General features: G+C 37.6%; 1 protein-coding gene across 8 annotated transcripts in view; it reads left to right on the forward strand.

The window, feature by feature from the left end:
* Positions 1 to 18572, forward strand: part of EDC3 (enhancer of mRNA decapping 3) — a 59828-nt gene that overhangs the window by 6866 nt on the left and 34390 nt on the right. For 4 of the 8 annotated variants that reach the window (XR_011425309.1, XR_011425331.1, XM_070233593.1 and 1 more), the window contains exons 2-4: positions 11731 to 11812; positions 13258 to 13468; positions 15903 to 16222. Coding sequence is in view for 4 of the 8 variants with exons in the window: in XM_070233593.1 (XP_070089694.1) it covers positions 13305 to 13468; positions 15903 to 16222 (484 nt within the window). In the remaining 4 variants the exon portion in view is untranslated. The remainder of the gene's footprint in view (positions 1 to 11730; positions 11813 to 13257; positions 13469 to 15902; positions 16223 to 18572) is intronic. The other 4 variants (XR_011425320.1, XR_288965.4, XM_005602923.3 and 1 more) reach the window with 1 other exon arrangement.

The following is an 18572-nucleotide window of genomic DNA, read 5'->3' on the forward strand; positions in this document are numbered from 1 at the left end:
CTAGGCACTCTTGTTGGCTAAACAAAACAGGGTCCCTTGCTCTCGTGGAGCTTACATTCTGGTGGGGTTACACATGTAACATAAACAGACAAGATAATTCATGTGGTGATTCATTTTGAGATCATAACAGGAGATGAGGTGTTGGAGAGTGTTGGGGAGTAGCTACATCAGATTGGGTAGGCAGGAAAGGCCTCTTTGGGATGGTGACATTTTAGCAGATACCAGAAACACGAGATGGAACTAGCCCTTCACAGGGCTGGGGAAAGAATGTTTTGAGAATGCCTGGTTTAGAGTTCTGGAGGCAACAAGCTTATATATTTGAGGAAGAATAAGAAGGTCACTGTTTCTTTACAATAGTGGGAAGGGAGTGATGAGAGATAAAGCTGTAAAGGTTAGCGGAAATCAGATCATGTAGGGCCTATAGTCCATGGAAAGGGAGTTGGACTTGATTATAAGTACAGTTGTTAAGCAGGATCATGACAACTGATTTACATTTTAAAATTTGCTCTGGCTGTGGTGTAGAGAAAGAATTGAAGGAAGGGGGCAGGAGTGGGAGCAGAGACCAGTTAGGGAATTCTTGTAATCATGAGGTGTCTTGGACTAGAAAGGCAATAGTGGAGATGGAGAGAAATGGACATATTTTTAAGGTGGTGACAATAGGATTTGCTGTTGCATTGAATGTATAGGATGAAAGACAGGAAAGAATTAAGGGTAACTTTTTTTTTTTCCTTGACCTAAGCAACTTGGTGGATGTTGGTGCCATTTATTGAGATGGGAACAGCTTGGGAAAGAACAAATTGGGAGATGTGAGTGTGGGGCTGGAGAAATTCTCTTTTGGACACTTTTGAGACGCCTAATAGACATCTTGCTAGAAACTGCTGTATATGTGAATTTTCATTTTATGTTTTGTAGAAAATCTTTCTAGGAAATTAATCTTCTCTTATATTGGAGGAATGGCTAAATATTTTGTGGCATATGGTGATTATGTTGGCTACATATACTTTTCTCCTTTTTTATTGGGATATAGTTTATGTACAATAAAATGCACAGATGTTAAGTACCCAGTTCAGTGAGTTTTGATAAATGTGTACATCCTTGTAACTACTGCATCAGTAAAAATATAGAACATTTCTATTACACCAGAAGGCCCCTGTGCCCTTTTTAATAAAGTCTCCACTCTAGTGGCAATCACGTATGATTTTTCTCGCTATAAAATAGTTTTGCGAGCATAATGGTGGAGTGAGCTTCCCAGTAATCTCTCCCCTCCACCATACAATGGAAAAGACATTCATACTCCAACAGAGGACATCCAAACAACACAAAAGACGTCTGAGAGACCCACACAGCCATATGACAGAGGGCAGGGAGGCTGGAGCCCCTACTTGGAGGAGGTGGAATGGGGTAAGAGAAGTTTTCGCTCCCTCCCCAAAAGACTGCGATCCGAGACTGCAGGCAGCCTCTAAGAAAGAAGGAACAGGGGAGGGGACGTTCATTCGTGGGAATGTCGAAGATCCCTGAGGGCTCTTACAGCCTAGAGGGAAGCTCTCTATCAGAGTGAGAGCTGTTGTGGGGGGTGACCTCATCAAGCCAGCACCCCAGGAGAACAGATAGAGCAGAGTGAGGAAAACCCCAAGAGCATGCAGAAGAAAGTGCCCCTCCACCCAACCCGCCCAGCGCCAGCTCCAGTGCCTGGGATCTTGGCGGAATGCAGAGGGCTCAGAATACGTTGCTCTTGACCCCCACTCAGTGGTGATAGGTGGCAACTGTGACTAAATAATACCATGATATGTAAAAATAGAGCCATGCCCTCTAGCAGTATCAAATTATATTAAATCTCCAGACCAGAGAGAAGATGACAAGTACCCAGAAATCAGTCCTGAGAACACAGAAATGTGTTACCTAAATGACAGAGAATTTAAAATAGCGATCATCAAAAAACTCCACAAGTTAAAAGAGAATTAGAGAAACAATTCAATGAGTTCAGGAGCTACTTTACAAAAGAGGTTGAACTATAAAGAAGAATCAATAAGAAATATTAGAGATGAAAGACACAATGGAAGAGATAAAACAAAATATGGATTCCCTGAATGAGTGGACATCATAGAGGAGTGAATCAGCATAATTGAGGATAGACATGTTGAAATGCTCCAGATAGAGGAGGAGAGAGAACTAAGATTAAAAAGAAACGAAGAAAGTCCCTGAGACATAGCTGACTCAATTAGGAAATGCAACATAAGAGTTATAGGTATTCCAGAGGGAGAAGAGAAAGAGAATGGAGCAGAAAGCTTGTTCAAAGAGATAATAGCAGAGAACTTCCCAAACCTAGGGAAGGAGATGGAAATCCATGTGGAAGAGGCTACCAGATCTCCTAAATATGTTGATGTAAAAAGACCTAACAAGGGGCTGGCCTGGTGGCACAGCTGTTAAGTTGGTATGTTCCACTTCTTGGTGGCGTAGGGTTCGCCGGTTTGGATCCCGGGTGTGGACATGGCACTGCTTGGCAAAAGCCATGCTGTGGTAGGTGTCCCACGTATAAAATAGAGGAAAATGGGCATGGATGTTAGCTCAGGGCCAGTCTTCCTCAGCAAAAAGAGGAAGATTGGCAGTAGTTAGCTCAGGGCTAATCTTCCTCAAAAAAAATTAAAATTAAAAAAAAATCTTAAAAGAAAAAAGACTTAGCACAAGGCATATAGCAATGAAACTGGCAAAAGTGAATGCAAAAGGAAAAATACCAAGGGCAGCAAGGCAGAAGAAAATAACCTTCAAAGGAACCCCTATCAGGCTTTCAGCAGATTTCTCTGCAGAAACCTTACAGGCTGGGAGAGACTAGAATGACATATTCAAATCTTTGAAAGACAGAAACTTTCAGCCAAGAATACTCTATCCAGAAAAAATATCCTTCAGATGTGATGGAGAAGTAAAAACTTTCCCAGATAAACAAAAACTAAGGGAGTTCATAGCCATGAGATCCCCCCTTACAAGAAATCCTCAAGATGGCCCTCATACCTGGTTGGGGGGAAAAAAGGGAGAAGGGTTACAAAGCACAGAGTAAGGAGATAAATAGGTAGACAAAATCAGAAAATTGTAGCTATACATCAGAACAAGTTAGCAAATGCTCAAGTACAGCATTAAAGATAAAGGAAAGGAAAACACCAAAAACAAAGATAATCTTGTCATTTTAGCCACAAACTCACAACACAAGATGGAATAAGATGTGAAAAAAACACCTTAGGAGGGGCAGAGGAAAGGGAGTGAACTGGTTTAGTCTAAGGAAATAAGAGGCCATCAGAAAATGCGCTATATTATCTATGAGATTTTGAATACAAACCTCATGGTAACCAGTAAACAAAAAGAACAGAGACACAAATAATAAATAAGGAGGAAAGAAACAAACACAACATAAAAAACTACATAACTCAATTGGTAGACCAAAATACACAGGACGAGAAACAAAGGAAATGCAAGAGAACTGGAAAATGAGTGATAAAATGGCAGCATTAAGCCCTCATATGTTGGCAGTCACCCTAAATGTAAATGGATTGAATTCTCCAATGAAAAGACATAGAGTGGCAAGATGGAGTAAAGAATAAGAGCCAACAATATGCTGCCTCCAGGGAACACATCTCAGCTCCAAAGACAAACATAGGCTCAGAGTGAAGGGTTGGAAGACAGTACTCTAAGCTAATGGCAAACAAAAGAAAGCAGGCGTCACAATACTTATATGACACAAAGTAAACTTTAAGATAAGACAGGTAAAGAGAGACAAAGAGGGGCAGTATATAATGATTAAAGGGACACTCCACCAAGAAGACATAACACTTATAAATATCTATGCACCCAACACAGGAGCACCAAAGTACATAAAGCAACTATTAACAAACCTAAAGTAAGATATTAATAATACAATAATAGTAGGGGACCTCAACACTCCACTCACATCAATGGATAGATCATCCAGACAGATAATCAACAAGGAAACTGGAATTAAATGAAAAGCTAGACCAGTTGGACTTAATAGACATATATAGAACACTTCATCCCTAAACAGCAGAATACACATTCTTCTCAAGTGTGCATGGAACATTCTCAAGGATAGACCATATGTTGGGAAGCAAGGCAAGCCTTAATAACTTTAAGATTGAAGTAATAACAAGCATCTTTTCCGGTCACAATGCTATAAAGCTAAAAATTAATTACACGAAAATAGCTAAGAAAGGGACAAAGATGTGGAGACTAAACAACATGCTATTGAATAAGTAATGGATCATTGAAGAAATTAAAGGAGAAATCAGAAAATACCTGGAGACAAATGAAAATGAAAACATGCCATACCAACTCATACGGGATGCAGCAAAAGCCGTATTAAGAGGGAAATTCATCACAACACAGGCTCACCTTAACAAACAAGAAAAATCCCAAATAAGCAGTCTCAAACTACACCTAACTGAATTAGAAAAAGAACCAACAAAGCCCAAATTCAGCAGAAGGAGAGAAATAATAAAAATCAGAGCAGAAATAAATGCTATTGAAACAAAAAAGGCAGTAGAAAGGATCCATGAAACAAAGAGCTGGTTCTTTGAGAAGACAAACAAAATTGACAACCCCCTAGCCAGATACAAGTCCTTTATCAGATAAAGCTATTGTAAATATTTTCTCCTTGATTATGGCTTAGCTTTTCTTATTTTTCCTCTCATTTTGGAGTGATTATAATAGAAGAGGGGAGAAACATCTTTTTGCCATCATAAGTCTGGAGATTTCTTGAAGTGCTTGGCTCCCCGGCATGTAGCCTTCACTGGAGTGGTTATGGAATGGGGCAAAACTCTATGGAATATCTTCCTAAATATTTTGTTACAATACCATTATTTTAAATGTATAACTATCTAAACTCGTCCAGAGAATGATTTGGTTTCCAAAAAAAATGGCTTAAAAAATAGTTTTCTGGGGTCTGGCCCCGTGGCCAAGTGGTTAAGTTCGTGCACTCCACTTCAGCGGCCCAGGGTTTCCTGGTTCGGATACTGGGCGCAGACATGGCACTGCTCGTCAGGCCACGCTGAGGCAGCATCCCACATGCCACAACTAGAAGGACCCACAACTGAAATATATACAACTATGTATCGGGGGGCTTTAGGGAGAAAAAAAAATTACCTATGAGAAAAAGAAGTTTTCTGCTTTAGTATGTTGTAACATGATAGAATGATGATTTGACTGATTGAGGCTCTATCCTAAGAAAATAATTTAAGCACTAAATGAAATTGATCGTTGCTGCATTAACTGTAATTATGAAAAGTGGAATTATCTAAATGTCCAATGACAAGAAAACCATGATATATGAATGCAGTGAAATAGTATGTACAACATAGAAAATATGCCATTGTACTAAGAAGCTGACTTTATGCTGTGGTTACAAGTGTGTAAAATGTCCATTGTAATTTCTTTGTTACAAATTCCCCATCTGTAAGATGGGGTAGTAAAGTAGCTACCTCATAGGATTGTCATGGAGGATGAAGGAAAGACTGCCCTTAAAGTATTAGCTCCTGCGTGAGGATATAGTAAGTGTGTAAGAAATGCTACTGCTGCCACTGTCATTGCACGATACGATGGCATGTGTGTAAAGGCTATGGGATTATGTGTGTTCTACTCACCTTTTATCATTTCAATGGTGATTTTTTCCCCCTTTCCATTACCTACCATATTAAACCATCACCAAATTCAAACCACCACCTGTACATAGGTCTTAAATCCATCAACTTTTTCTATCTCCATTGATTCTCCCTATTCCAGCTTACCATCATCTCTCAAATGGACTGCTCTAATCACCTCCTAACTGGCTTCACTGCATCTTTTTTGCACCTCTTCCAATTTGTATTCATTAATGGTGACTTTTGATGAGCAGAACTTTAAAATTTTGATGAAATTTAATTCATCAGATTTTTTCTTTTATGATTAGTACTTATTTGTGTTTGACCTAAGAAATGTTTCTGTACCTACAGTCACTAAGCTATTCAATTTTTTGTTTCCCTAGTAGCTTTAACTTTTATGTTTGTTTATTTCAAATTAATTTTTTTGTATCTGGTGTGGGATAGAAATAGACTGTTATTTTTTCTCATATATTTCTAGTTGTAGCACCATTTATTGAAAAAATATTTTGATTTCTCTATTGATTTATCTTGTTACCTTGATCCGAAATCAGTTGACCACATGTGTGTGGGTCTATTTCTGGACTCTGTTCTGTCCCATTGATCTGTGTCCTTGCACCAACAGCACACTGATTTCTGTCGCTTTGTAGTAAATCTTGAAACCAGGTAATGTAATAAGGTAATGTAGAACACCTAACTTTATTTTTCATGATTGTTTTGGCTATTCTGTTTTTTCCTTTCCATATACATTTTAGAACCACTTTTTCAGTTTCTCCAAAAAGGCCAGCTGGGATTTTTATTGATACTTGTATTTGATCTGTAGATCATTTTGGAGACTTGACAACATTAAGCTCTTCAATCCATGAATGTGGTATGTGACTCCATTTATGTAAATCTTCTTTTAATTTTTCTAGTTTTCATTGTGAGGTCCTGCACATTTTCCTTTAGATTCATTCCTAAGTATTTGATGGTTTTTAACACAGTCGTATGTCACTTAACAACAGGGTTACCTTCGGGTAATTTCATTGTTGTGCAAACATCATAGAGTGTACTTACACAAACCTAGATGGTGTAGCCTACTGGCACACCTAAGCTATATAGTACTAATTTTATGGGACCACTGTTATATCTAGGGTCTGTCGTTGACTGAAACATTGTTATGAGGCATGTGACTGTGCTATTATAAATAGTACCTTAAAATTTCATTTTCATTTGTTTGTTGCTATTATATAGAATACGTTTATTTTATATTGAGCATGTATCCTGTAACCTTGCTAAGTTCACTTATTCTAGTAGTTTTTTTTTTTTTTTTGGTACATTCCTTAGAGTTTTCTACATACATAGTCAATCATACAGTTTACCAAAAAAGACAGTTTTACTTCTTCCTTTCCAATATTTATGCTTTTTTCCCCCTACTATTTCTCCCCAAATCCCCCCAGTACATAGTTGTATATTTTAGTTGTAGGTCCTTCTAGTTCTGGCATGTGGGACGCCTCCTCAGCATGGCCTGATGAGCAGTGCCGTGTCCACACCCAGGATCCAAACCAGTGAAACCCTGGGCTGCCAAAACGGAGTGTGCAAACTTAACCACTTGGCCACGGGGCCGGCTCCTATTTATGCTTTTTATTTCTTTTCTTTTATTGAACTGGCTAGGACCTACAGTATAGTGTTGAATAGAGGTAGAAGTGGTGAGAATGGGGGGCTGGCCCTGTGGCCGAGTGGTTAAGTTTGCGCGCTCCGCTGCAGGCGGCCCAGTGTTTCGTTGGTTCGAATCCTGGGCGCGGACATGGCACTGCTCATCAAACCACGCTGAGGCAGCGTCCCACATGCCACAACTAGAAGGATCCACAACGAAGAATATATAGCTATGTACTGGGGGGCTTTGGGGAGAAAAAGGAATAAAATCAAAAATCTTTAAAAAAAAAAATAAAGAAGTGGTGAGAATGGACATCCTTGCCTTGTCCCAGTCTTAAGGGGAAAGGATTCATTATTTCATCATTAATATGATGTTAGGTGTAATTGTTTTGTAGATACCAACCCCCCTCCTTTTGATATCATGAATGGATGTTGAATGTTGTCAAATTATTTTTCTGCATTTATCCATATGATTGTACATGATTTCTTCATTTATTTTGTTAATGTGGTAGAAGACATTAATTTTTTAAAAATTAAACTTTTTGAGATAACTGTAGATTTATATGCACTTGTAAGAAATAATACAGAGAGAGATTCCATATACCCTACCTGATTTTCCCCATTGGTAACATCTTGCAAAACTATGGTACAATATCACTGCCAGGATATTGACATTGATATGGTCAAGATACAGAACCATTTCCATTACCACAAGGATCCCTCTTGTCACCCTTTTATAGCCATACCCATTTCCCTCCTGCCTCCACCCCTTTCTTAACCCCTGGGAACCACTAATCTCTTCTCTATGTTTATATTTTGTGATTTCAAGAATGTTACACAAATGGAATCATCCAGAATGTAACCTTTTGGGATTGGCTTTTTTCACTTTTTCTCCATGATATGAATGTGCCACAGTTTGTTTAACCAGTCACCCATTGAAGATATCTGAGTTGTTTCCAGTTTGGGGCTGTTAGGAGTAAACCTGATATGAACATTCATGTGTAGGTTTTTGTGTGAGCTTGTCTTCCATTCTCTGAGATAAATGACCAGTAGTGCAATTACTGGCTCATGTAGTAGTTTCATGTTTAGTTTAGGTTTTTAGTAAATTGCCAAATTGTTTCCCAGAATGGTTGCACCATTTAATATTCCCATCAGCAATATATGAGTAATTTAGTTTTTCTGCATCCTTGTGAGCACTTGGTGTTGTCACTGTTTTTCATTTCAGCCATTCTGGTGGGTGTGTCATGATGGCTCATTGTGGTTTTAATTTGCATTTCCCAAATGGTTAATGATATTGAACAACTTTTGATGTGCTCATTTGCCATCTGCATATCTTCTTTGTTGAAATGTCTTTTGACCATTTTTGATTGGATTCACTTTTTGCTATTGAGTTTTGAAAGTTCTTTATATGTTTTAGATACTAGTCCTTTGTCTTTGTCAGATATGTGGTTTTGTAAATGTTTTCTCCCAGTGTGTAATTTGTCTTTTTTATCCTTCTAATAAGTGCTTTTGCAGAACAAAAGTTTTTAATTTTCAAGAAGTCCAATTGATCAGTTTCTCTTTTTATGGATTGTGCTGTTGGCATCAAGTCTGAGAACTCTTTCCCCTGCTCTAGATCCCAAAGACTTCTCTTATGTTTCTCCTAAAAGTTTTATAGTTTGACATTTTACATTTAAGTCCATGATCTGTTTTGAGTAAATATTTAAGTTATGAGACTTAGGTTAAGGTTAATTTTTTACTGGTGGATATCCATTTGCTCCAGCACCATTTGTTGTAAAAGCTGTGTTATCTCCATTGAATTACTTTTGCACTTTGTCAAAAATCAGTGCAGCATATTTGTGTGGGTCTATTTCTGGGTTTTCTATTCTGTTCTATTGATCTGTGTGTCTGTTCTTCCACCAAGACCACATAATCTTTATTGCTATACCTATATATTAAGTCTTGAAATTGGGTAGACTGCTTCCTCCCATTTTCTTGTCAAAATTGACTTAGCTATTTTATTCCTTTGCTTTTCCATGTAAATTTTAGAATAATCTTGTCTATATTAAGAAAAAATCTTGCTAGGATTTTGATAGGAATTGCATTAATCCTGTATACTAATTTGGGAAGAATCAACATACTTACTGTGTTGAGTCTTTCAATCCATGAACGTGGAATGTCTCTCCATTTATATTTTTCATTTTTTTCCTTAGCATTGTATAGCTTTCAGCATATAAATACTGTACATGTTTTGTTAGATTTAGACCTAGCATTTCTTTTTTTTTGAGCAATTTTAAATGGCATTGCATTTTAAATTTCAGTGCCCATGTGTTCATTACTAGTATATTAAAGTAAGATGGACTTTTGTATGTTTATCTTGTATTTGGGACCTTGTTAATCTAATTTGTTAGTTCTAAGAGTTTGTTTTATAGATTGTTGGGATTTTCTACATAGACAATCATGTCATCTGCAAATAGGGACAGTTTATTTTTCCTTTCCAATCTGTGTGCTTTTTATTTCCTTTTCTTGCCTAATTGCAAGAATTCCAGTGCTATGTTGAATATGATTGGTGAGATTGGACATTTTTGCCTTGTTCTTGATCTTAGGGGGAAGTATTCAGTCTTTCACCATTAAGGATAATGTTAGTTGTAAGGTTTTTTTGTAGATATTCTTTATCAAATTGGTAAAATTGTTTTTCTGACAGTTTTTATCATTAGTAGGTGTTGAATTTTGTCAAATGCTTTTTCTGCATCAATTGCTATGATCATGTGATTTTTCTTCTTTAGCCTGTGAATATGGTAGATTACATTGGTTTTCTAACATTGAACCAGCATTGCACTTTGGACTAAACCCCACTTAGTTATGGTGTATAATTCTTTTTATATGTTGCTGAATTCTATTCACTATTTTGATAAGGAGTTTTATTTCTGTATTCACGAGGGATGTTCTGTAGCTATTTTTTGGTTTTTATTGTTGCTTTGGTACTGTCTTTGTCTAGTTTTGATATCATGATAGTTTTCTGCATTTATTGGTGTGGTAAAAATCATATGACTTTCTCATTTGTTTTGTTAACGTGGTGAAATGCATTGATAGATTTCTAAAATATCAAACCAACCTTGCATTCCAGGAGTAAACACCTAAATAATCATGATATATTATCCTTTTAAAATATATTGCTGGGAGCCGGCCTGGTGGCACAGCAGTTAAGTGCACACGTTCTGCTTCAGTGGCCCAGGGTTTGTCAGTTCAGATCCCTGGTGCGGAAATGGCACCACTTGTCAAGCCATGCTGAGGCAGGCGTCCCACATATAAAGTAGAGGAAGATGGGCACGGATGTGAGCTCAGGGCCAATCTTCCTTAGCAAAAAGAGGTGGATTGGTGATGGATGTTAGCTCAGGGCTAGTCTTCCTCAAAAAAAAAAATTGCTGAATTTGATTTGTTAATGTTTTCTTGACGATTTTTGGCTTATATTTGTACAGGATATTGATCTTTTCTTTTTTCTTGTAATGCCTTTGTCAAGCTTTCATATCAGGATTATGTAGGTCTTGTTAAATGAATTGGGAAGTGTTTCATTCTCCTGTATTTTCTGAAAGTTTGTATAAGATCGGCATTATTTCTTATTTACATGTTTGATAATTTACTGATAAAGCCATCTAGGCCTGGAGTTTTCTTTGTGGGAAAGTTTTAAATTAAAGATTCAATTATTTTTCTTGTAAATAAACTTCATTTTTTAGAGCCATTTTAGGGTCTCAGCAGAATTGAGCAGGTAGTACAGAGAGTTCCCATATACCTTCTACCCGCCCCCCACACACACACATATAGCACTATCAACATCCTGCACCACGGTGGTACATTTGATAGAATTGGTGAATATACATTGACAGATCATTGTCATCCAGAGTCCATAGGTTACATTAGGGTTCATTCTTTATGTTGTACATTCTATGGGTTTTGGCAAATGTGTATAATGACATGTATTCGCTTTTATAGTATCATACAGAATGGTGCTCTGCCTTTTCATCCTTCCCTCCCCCAAACCCCTGGCAGTTACTGATCCTTTTACTGTCTCCATAGTTTTGCCTTCTCCAGAATGTCATATAGTTGGAATCATACAGTGTGTAGCCTTTTGAGTGACTTCTTTCACTTAGTAGTATCCTTTTAAGTTTCCTCCATGTTTTTGCATGGCTTGATAGTTCATTTCTTTTTAGCACTGAATAATATTCCATTGTCCAGATATACCACAGTTTATTTATCCATTCACCTACTGAAGGACATCTTGGTTGCTTCCAAGTTTTGGTAGTTTGGATAAAGCTGTTATAAGGATCCATGTTCAGGTTTTTGTGTGCACATAAATTTTCAACTCATTTGGGTAAATACCAAGGAGTTGATTGCTGGACCATATGGTAAGAGTAAATTTAGTGTTGTAAGAAACTGCCAAATTGTCTTCTAAAGTAGCTGTACTATTTTGTGTTCTTACCAGCAATGAATGAGAATTCCTCTTGGTCCATGTCTTCTCCAGCATTTGATGTTGTCGGTGTTTTGGATTTTGATCATTCTAATAGGTGTGTAGTAGTATCTTGTCGTTTTAATTTTCATTTCCCTGATAACATGTGATGTAGAGCAACTTTTCATAGGCTTTTTTTGCCATCTGTATATCTTCTTTGGTGAGATGTCCAGATATTTTGCCCGGTTTTTAATCAGATGGTTCATTTTCTTATTTTTGTGTTTAAGAGTTCTTTATATACTTTGGATAACAGTCTCTTATCGAGATCTGTCTTTTGCAAATATTTTCTTCCAGTGTGTCACTTGTCTTCTCACTCTCTTGACAGATTCAGTTTTTTAAATAGATATAAACTTTTTCAGATTTTCTTTTTATTCTTGTATCAGTTTTGGTAACTTTTGTCTTCAAAAAATTTGTTTCATCTAAGTTGTCAAATTTACTAGCATAAAGTTAACTTTTTAATGCCTGTGAAGTCCCCTTGTTCATTCCTGATATTGACAATGTTTTCTCTCTTTTTCTTCATTAGTTAGGGATTTGTCAACTATTAATATTTTCAAAGAACTATTTTGGTTTTATTTATTTTTCTTGTTCCCTGTTTTATTGATTTCTATTTATTTCTTTTATAATAACTTTGGGTTAATTTGCTCTTTTTTTCCTAGCTTCTTAAGCTGGAAGCTTCAATCATTGGTTTTAAATCTTTCTTCTTTTCTAATATAAGCATTTGAAGCTATAAATTTCCCTTTAAGCATGGTTTTAAGTGCATCCCACAAATATTGGCTTATTGTATTAACATTATCATTGAGTTTGAACTATTTTTTAATCTCCCTTTTGATTTCTTCTTCAACCCATATGTTATTTAGAAATGTCTTTCTTAATTTCCAGATATTTGGGAATATTTGAAATATCTTACCAATTTCAAGTTTAATTCTATTGTGGACAAAGAATGTACTCTGATTTCAAAACTGATACTAGTTTTAAGGCCCAGCATATTTTGGCGAACGTTTTATGTGGATTTGAAAAGAATGTATGTTCTGTAGTTGTTAGGTATAGTGCTCTATAATGCTTTCAGTCAGCTTTTAAAAAAAATTTTTGTCCAGAATTTATCATTATCATCAACAAGCGGGTTAGTCTGATATGAGCTACTCTGACATTACCAGTATTATTTTTTTTATGTATTATTTGTTCATAATATATTCTCTTAGGAAGATTCTGATGGCAGATGTAATAAAATGTAATAGATTATAAACAGGTTGTAGTTTGTGTGATTTAATGTCTAGGTATATATTATCTTCATCTAGTACATGTGCTTTAAAGAAATGATAAGATCTTTATATATATTAACTGATATTGCTTATTCATTAATATGCCTACTTGTACTGAAAAAAATGTTTATTTTTTATGCTTTATTACTTCAATTACAGATGTGACAGAATATGTATTGAGCAACACCTGGTACAGAGCTTGACATACTATTTGCTGAATTTAATTAAAGCTTTGTTTCTCAAGGCACACTGAATGGTTCCTCCTCACCACGGTGGTCCCACATCTGAAACATGGCTACGGATTGGCTGGGCAGTATTGTGTCCATCAACTGTGGAGATAGCTTGGGTGTCTATCAGGGAAGAGTGTCAGCAGTGGATCAGGTCAGCCAGACCATTTCTCTCACTCGGCCTTTCCACAATGGAGTGAAGTGCCTCGTGCCAGAGGTCACCTTCAGGTGAGTGTCTTGACTGATTCTTCTAAATCCAGCCTGGTGGTCTATGGAGCTTGAACCTAGATCTGATTGCCAGTATTCTCTTGCACAGGGCTGCTTTTGAGTAGAGTCTTGTCGGGGCAAGATTTTGCAGTTTTAGATCTTATAGTCCCGCTGCTATTTCAGCAGAGACTTTGTGTCATAATTACCTTTCAGCGAATGATTCAGGGTTTGTAAAACATTTTTCTAATCTATTTCAAGCACGCGATGTTACATTATTTAAATGGGTCAAATTCAGAATAACCTTTCTGTTTTCCTTTAGAATTTCAAATTTTCTTTCTCAGTTTTGTATTATTTGCCCTTTCTTACAGCTAAGGTCTTTATTGATTTTTTTCCCCCTGCATAAATCTCTCTCTCTTTGTAGATTTGTATTATAATTTATCTCCAGAACCACACTGTAGGTGGTAACTAAAGCACTTAGTTACAGGAATGTATTTTTCTTTGTGTTTGGCAGCAGATCTCAAGTTCAGTTGTTTTCACATCCCTCTTTTCACCACTTTGTGAGAGCTTTCTTATGTTAAGAAAAAAAAAGACTGTCCAGCACGAACTTCCTTGACTTTCTGAACAATACCGACACATAACCGTTTCTGTAGGTTTCGTTATCTGTTACTTCCTCGGAAGTCTCAATAGAAGAAATACCCTTTATGTTCAGGGCTAACTTTATCATTTATGCTTTATATGCTATCCTTTTCTGTCTGCTTTGAGACTCTACTCCCTCTCTTTTGTGTCTTCAGTTCCAACGTTTATACTGTCTCTTTCCTCTTGGCATTCTAACATTCCTAGGCCTCCCCCATAGTAAAAATACTCCCCTGGCCCACACGTTGCATTTGCCACTGAGTATAGCCCTGTCATTTCCCTTCTCTTTATACCCACAGTTCTTTTCAGAGCAAAACAATCTGCCTTCATTCCCTTTGTGGCCTCATTCTCTAGTCCTTCCTTACCACACCATTATCTTTTTTCTAACTTTACCGTCTTGCCGAATTAGCTCTTGCCAAGGTTACAAATGACCTAATTGCCAAATTCAGTTGCAGTATCTCAGTTCTAATCTTACTCAAGTACTTCCTAACTGTTGAAGTGCTCTCTTCTTTTAGTTTCTCTGTCACTGCTTTGGATTTTCTTTCCATGTATTCTTCCTTTACATCTTTTTTTCTGCCCAGGTTCTTTTTCTTCTACTCACTTTTTAAGATTGGTTTACTCAAAGTTCTATCTTTGCTTCTGTTCTCTGTATTCTCTCTAGACAATCTCATGTGTACCTTCTAATACATTAATGAGACCCCAAATCTTTAAGCCCATTATCTTAACTCCAGACACTATTTTAATTGTCGTTTCCAAGTGGATATCCCACAAGATATCTTAAATTTAAGATTTTCAAAGCTGAACTCATTATGTTACCTGCAGATTTCTTCCAATCGACTACCCTTAATTTGTGACTGACACCTTTCACCCAAGTTAGAAACTTAGGAATCATAATAAATTCTTCTTTCTCTGTGATCCTCATGTTCGGTTAGTCACCAAATCCTGTGGATTCCAAATGTCTCTTGGTTCCATCCTCCCTTCTCCCTTTGTATCGTCACTTGCCCTATTCATCTCTTATTTCTTGTCTGGCCTCCTGACTGGTGCTCCTGCCTTTAGTTTCTCCACCTTCCCTGCAGCCACCAGAAAAATCCAGTGTGATGATGATCTGGTCCCTGATTACCTCGACAGCCTTACCACCTGATGGCCCTCCACAAGCATCCTTCCCTTAGTAGCGCCATAACGTTTGCAGTTCCTCAAATGGGCCACATTTTCTCAGTCTCTGAGCCTTGGCCTGAAATGCCCGTCTCCCTACCATACTGTCCTTGGCCAACTCTTATTTTCCCTCCCCACCCAGACTTAGCTTAAGTGTTTTATGTGTCTCTGCCAGACTAACTTATATATTTTGCTTTTGGGATCTCTAGTCCTCTTTGCACACCTCTGTTATAGTACTTAACACTTTTGATTGTCTGCTTGTCTTTTATGCTCACCAGAGTGTAAGTTCCTTGTGGGCATGTATTGCTTTTCATCTGTATATACCCATTCGTAGCACAGTGTTTACCACATTGTAAGTACTCTACATATCCCTGTTGAATGAGTAATTGAGTGAATGAATGAAAAAAAACCATTAAGCATTTTGGAAATGTAAGATGCTAATGGTAGTTGTGTGATTAACAGTAGGTCTCTTTAAAGGCCAGTGCTGTGTCAGTTGAATGTTGGTGGCTAAGCCTTGTCTGTGAGTGCTCTACCACCTTTTCTAGTTTCTGCCTCTGCTAACTCATTGAAATGCAGCCCTGCAAAGGTGTGGCTGGTTGCTATTGATGCTAGTTTTATCACTGTTATCATTGTTATAGTTTTGAGACTTGGACTCTTTTGTGTGTTTCAGGGCAGGTGACATTACAGAATTAAAAATTCTGGAGATACCAGGTCCTGGAGAAAACCAACACTTTGGAGACCTCCATCAGACAGAATTAGGCCCCTCTGGTGTTGGGTACCAAGTAGGTATCAATCAGAATGGCATGGGCAAGTTGGTCAAGAAGCCAGCGTCTTCCAGCAGTGCCCCTCAGAACATCCCTAAGAGGACAGATGTGAAGAGCCAAGATGTTGCCGTTTCCCCCCAGCAGCAGCAGTGTTCAAAGAGCTATGTGGACAGGCACATGGAATCCTTGAGTCAGTCCAGAAGTTTCCGTCGTCGGCACAACTCTTGTAAGTTGGATCAACTTGATATTTCTTCTTAACCTGATGTTTCAGGGCTATGAATTCTTATCCACTGCTTTTCTTTAAACTAGTCCTTTATTACCCTAATAAAAAAGGATGCTGGCAGAGCTTCACAAAAATGTAGCATGGTTCTATTATTCCAGGGCTATTCCCTCAAGATATTAAGGGAAAAGGAATAAGCTGTTGGAGACTAAAACTAGTCCCTGCCCTCTCCCACCACTTCCATTCCTTCAAGAAAAGTCAGCGATCTGCTAGAGTTCACATAGACAAAGGGATGTTGTTTTTAATTTGGTAACGATGATGGTAGTGATGTCTGAGTTAAACCTGCACTTGGGCTCTTCTGGAGGATTCTTCAATAACTTTTCTTCTTGCAATTTGGCTACCATCCTCAGAAGAGAGGAAAGGACTAGTCTAGACATCTCTGTGATCTTACAGTTTCTGACAGACTGACAATTTTAAATTTTCTATATTCACTGTCCCTACTGGCACATCAGGGAGAGCATGCACTGGTGGGTGTTGATGCCTAGTTTTGTTTGGTACTAACAAATTATTGAATAGTATTTACTCATTATAGAATCATAGTTAATTCACTAGAATCTGGTATGCTCTTTAACATATTCATTAGAATAATGTTAAAATAGTGAATTATAGCAGATTCACTATAATCTGTGTGGCACCTGTGTCAGGAGCCAACGTTTCTAAGTTTTGAAAATGCCTGATTCCATGAATAAATGGTTGCAATTTTGAAAATTTAAAAAAAAGGGTTTTTGTTTTTTTTTAAGATTGGCACCTGAGCTAACATCTGTTGCCAATCTTCTTTTTTTTCCCTTCTTCTTCTCCCTACAGCCCCCCAGTACATACTTGTATATTCTAGTGTGAGTGCCTCTGGCTGTGCTCTGTGGGACGCCACCTCAGCATGGTCCTGATGGGCGGTGCCATGTCCGCGCCCAGGATCTCAAGTGGTGAAACCCTAGGCCGCTGAAGTGGAGCGCGCAAACTTAACAACTTGGCCATGGAGCCCGCCCTCAAAAAATGTATTTCAAGGCACTTTCTTTCAGTGCTTTTTTTTTTTTGGTGAGGAAGATTCACCCTGAGCTAATATCTGGGCCAATCTTCCTCTATTTTGTATGTGGGATGCCTCCAGAGCGTGGCTGATCTGAACCTGCGAACCCAGGCTGCTGAACTGGAGTGTGTGGAACTTTAACCACTTGGCCACAGGGCCAGCCCCTCTTTCAGTGCTTCTTAAGTAACTATCTGAATTGACAACGATTGAAAACTTGAGACTGAAATTGAGTTATTACTTCTGTATCCTTTGAAAAACTGTAGAATGCTTGGCTAGAAATGGCTCTTTCCATTTAGACTTTAACCCTCACTACTTTGCTTTATTCTCTCTTTAAAAAAAAAGTTTTTTCTTTACCAAAACTATTGACTTGTTTGTTAAAAGTTCAAATATTCAATCAGTTTATAATCTATCATGCACTTGGAGATAGACTTCATTAGCAATTTATATATTATTTTTCCCCCTGTTATTAACATCTTACATTATTATGGTGCATTTGTTAGAATTAATGGGCCAATGATGATACATAATTATTAACTTAAGTGTGTATTTTATTCACATTGCCTTAGTTTTTACATAATGTCTTTGTTACAGGCCGTGTTCCAGCATACCACATTACATTTAGCAGTCATGTCTCCTCTTGGCTCTTACAGTTTCTCAGACTTTCGTTGTTTCTGATGACCTACACAGTTCTGATGAGTACTGGTTAGGTGTTTGTAGAATATTCCATGGTTGGTATTTGGTGTTTTTCTCATATCTGAGGTTATATGTTTTGGGGAGGAAGAGCACAGGGATAAAGTGTCATTTTCATCACATCATATCAGGGGTGTGTACTGTTGACATGGTTTATCACTTGATGTTGACCTTGATTGCCTGGCTGAGATAGTGTGTGTCAGGTTTCTCCTTTGTAAAGTTCTTTTTCCCCCCTTTCCATACTATACTCTTTGGAAGTAAGTCACTATGTGCAGCCCACATGTAAGGAGTGGGGAGTTATGCAGAGTAACTACATAAATTATTTGGAATTCTTCTGCACCAGAGATTTGTCTCTTCTCCCCCGTTTCTTTCTTTATTCAGTCGTTCATTTTTATCAGTGTGGATTCATAAATATTTAATTTATACTTCAGGTTATAATTAAGTACTGCTTTATTTTGTTGCTCAAATCGTTTCAGCTTTGGCCACTGGGAACTCTTTCAGTCCCTTTGACATGGCTTCATCATTGTGGGTGGTTTTTTTCCCAGTACTTCCTTACTTTCTGGCACTACAAGATGCTCCAGGTTT

Source organism: Equus caballus, chromosome 1, assembly GCF_041296265.1.
Source record: "Equus caballus isolate H_3958 breed thoroughbred chromosome 1, TB-T2T, whole genome shotgun sequence".
Classification (NCBI taxonomy): Eukaryota; Metazoa; Chordata; class Mammalia; order Perissodactyla; family Equidae; genus Equus; species Equus caballus.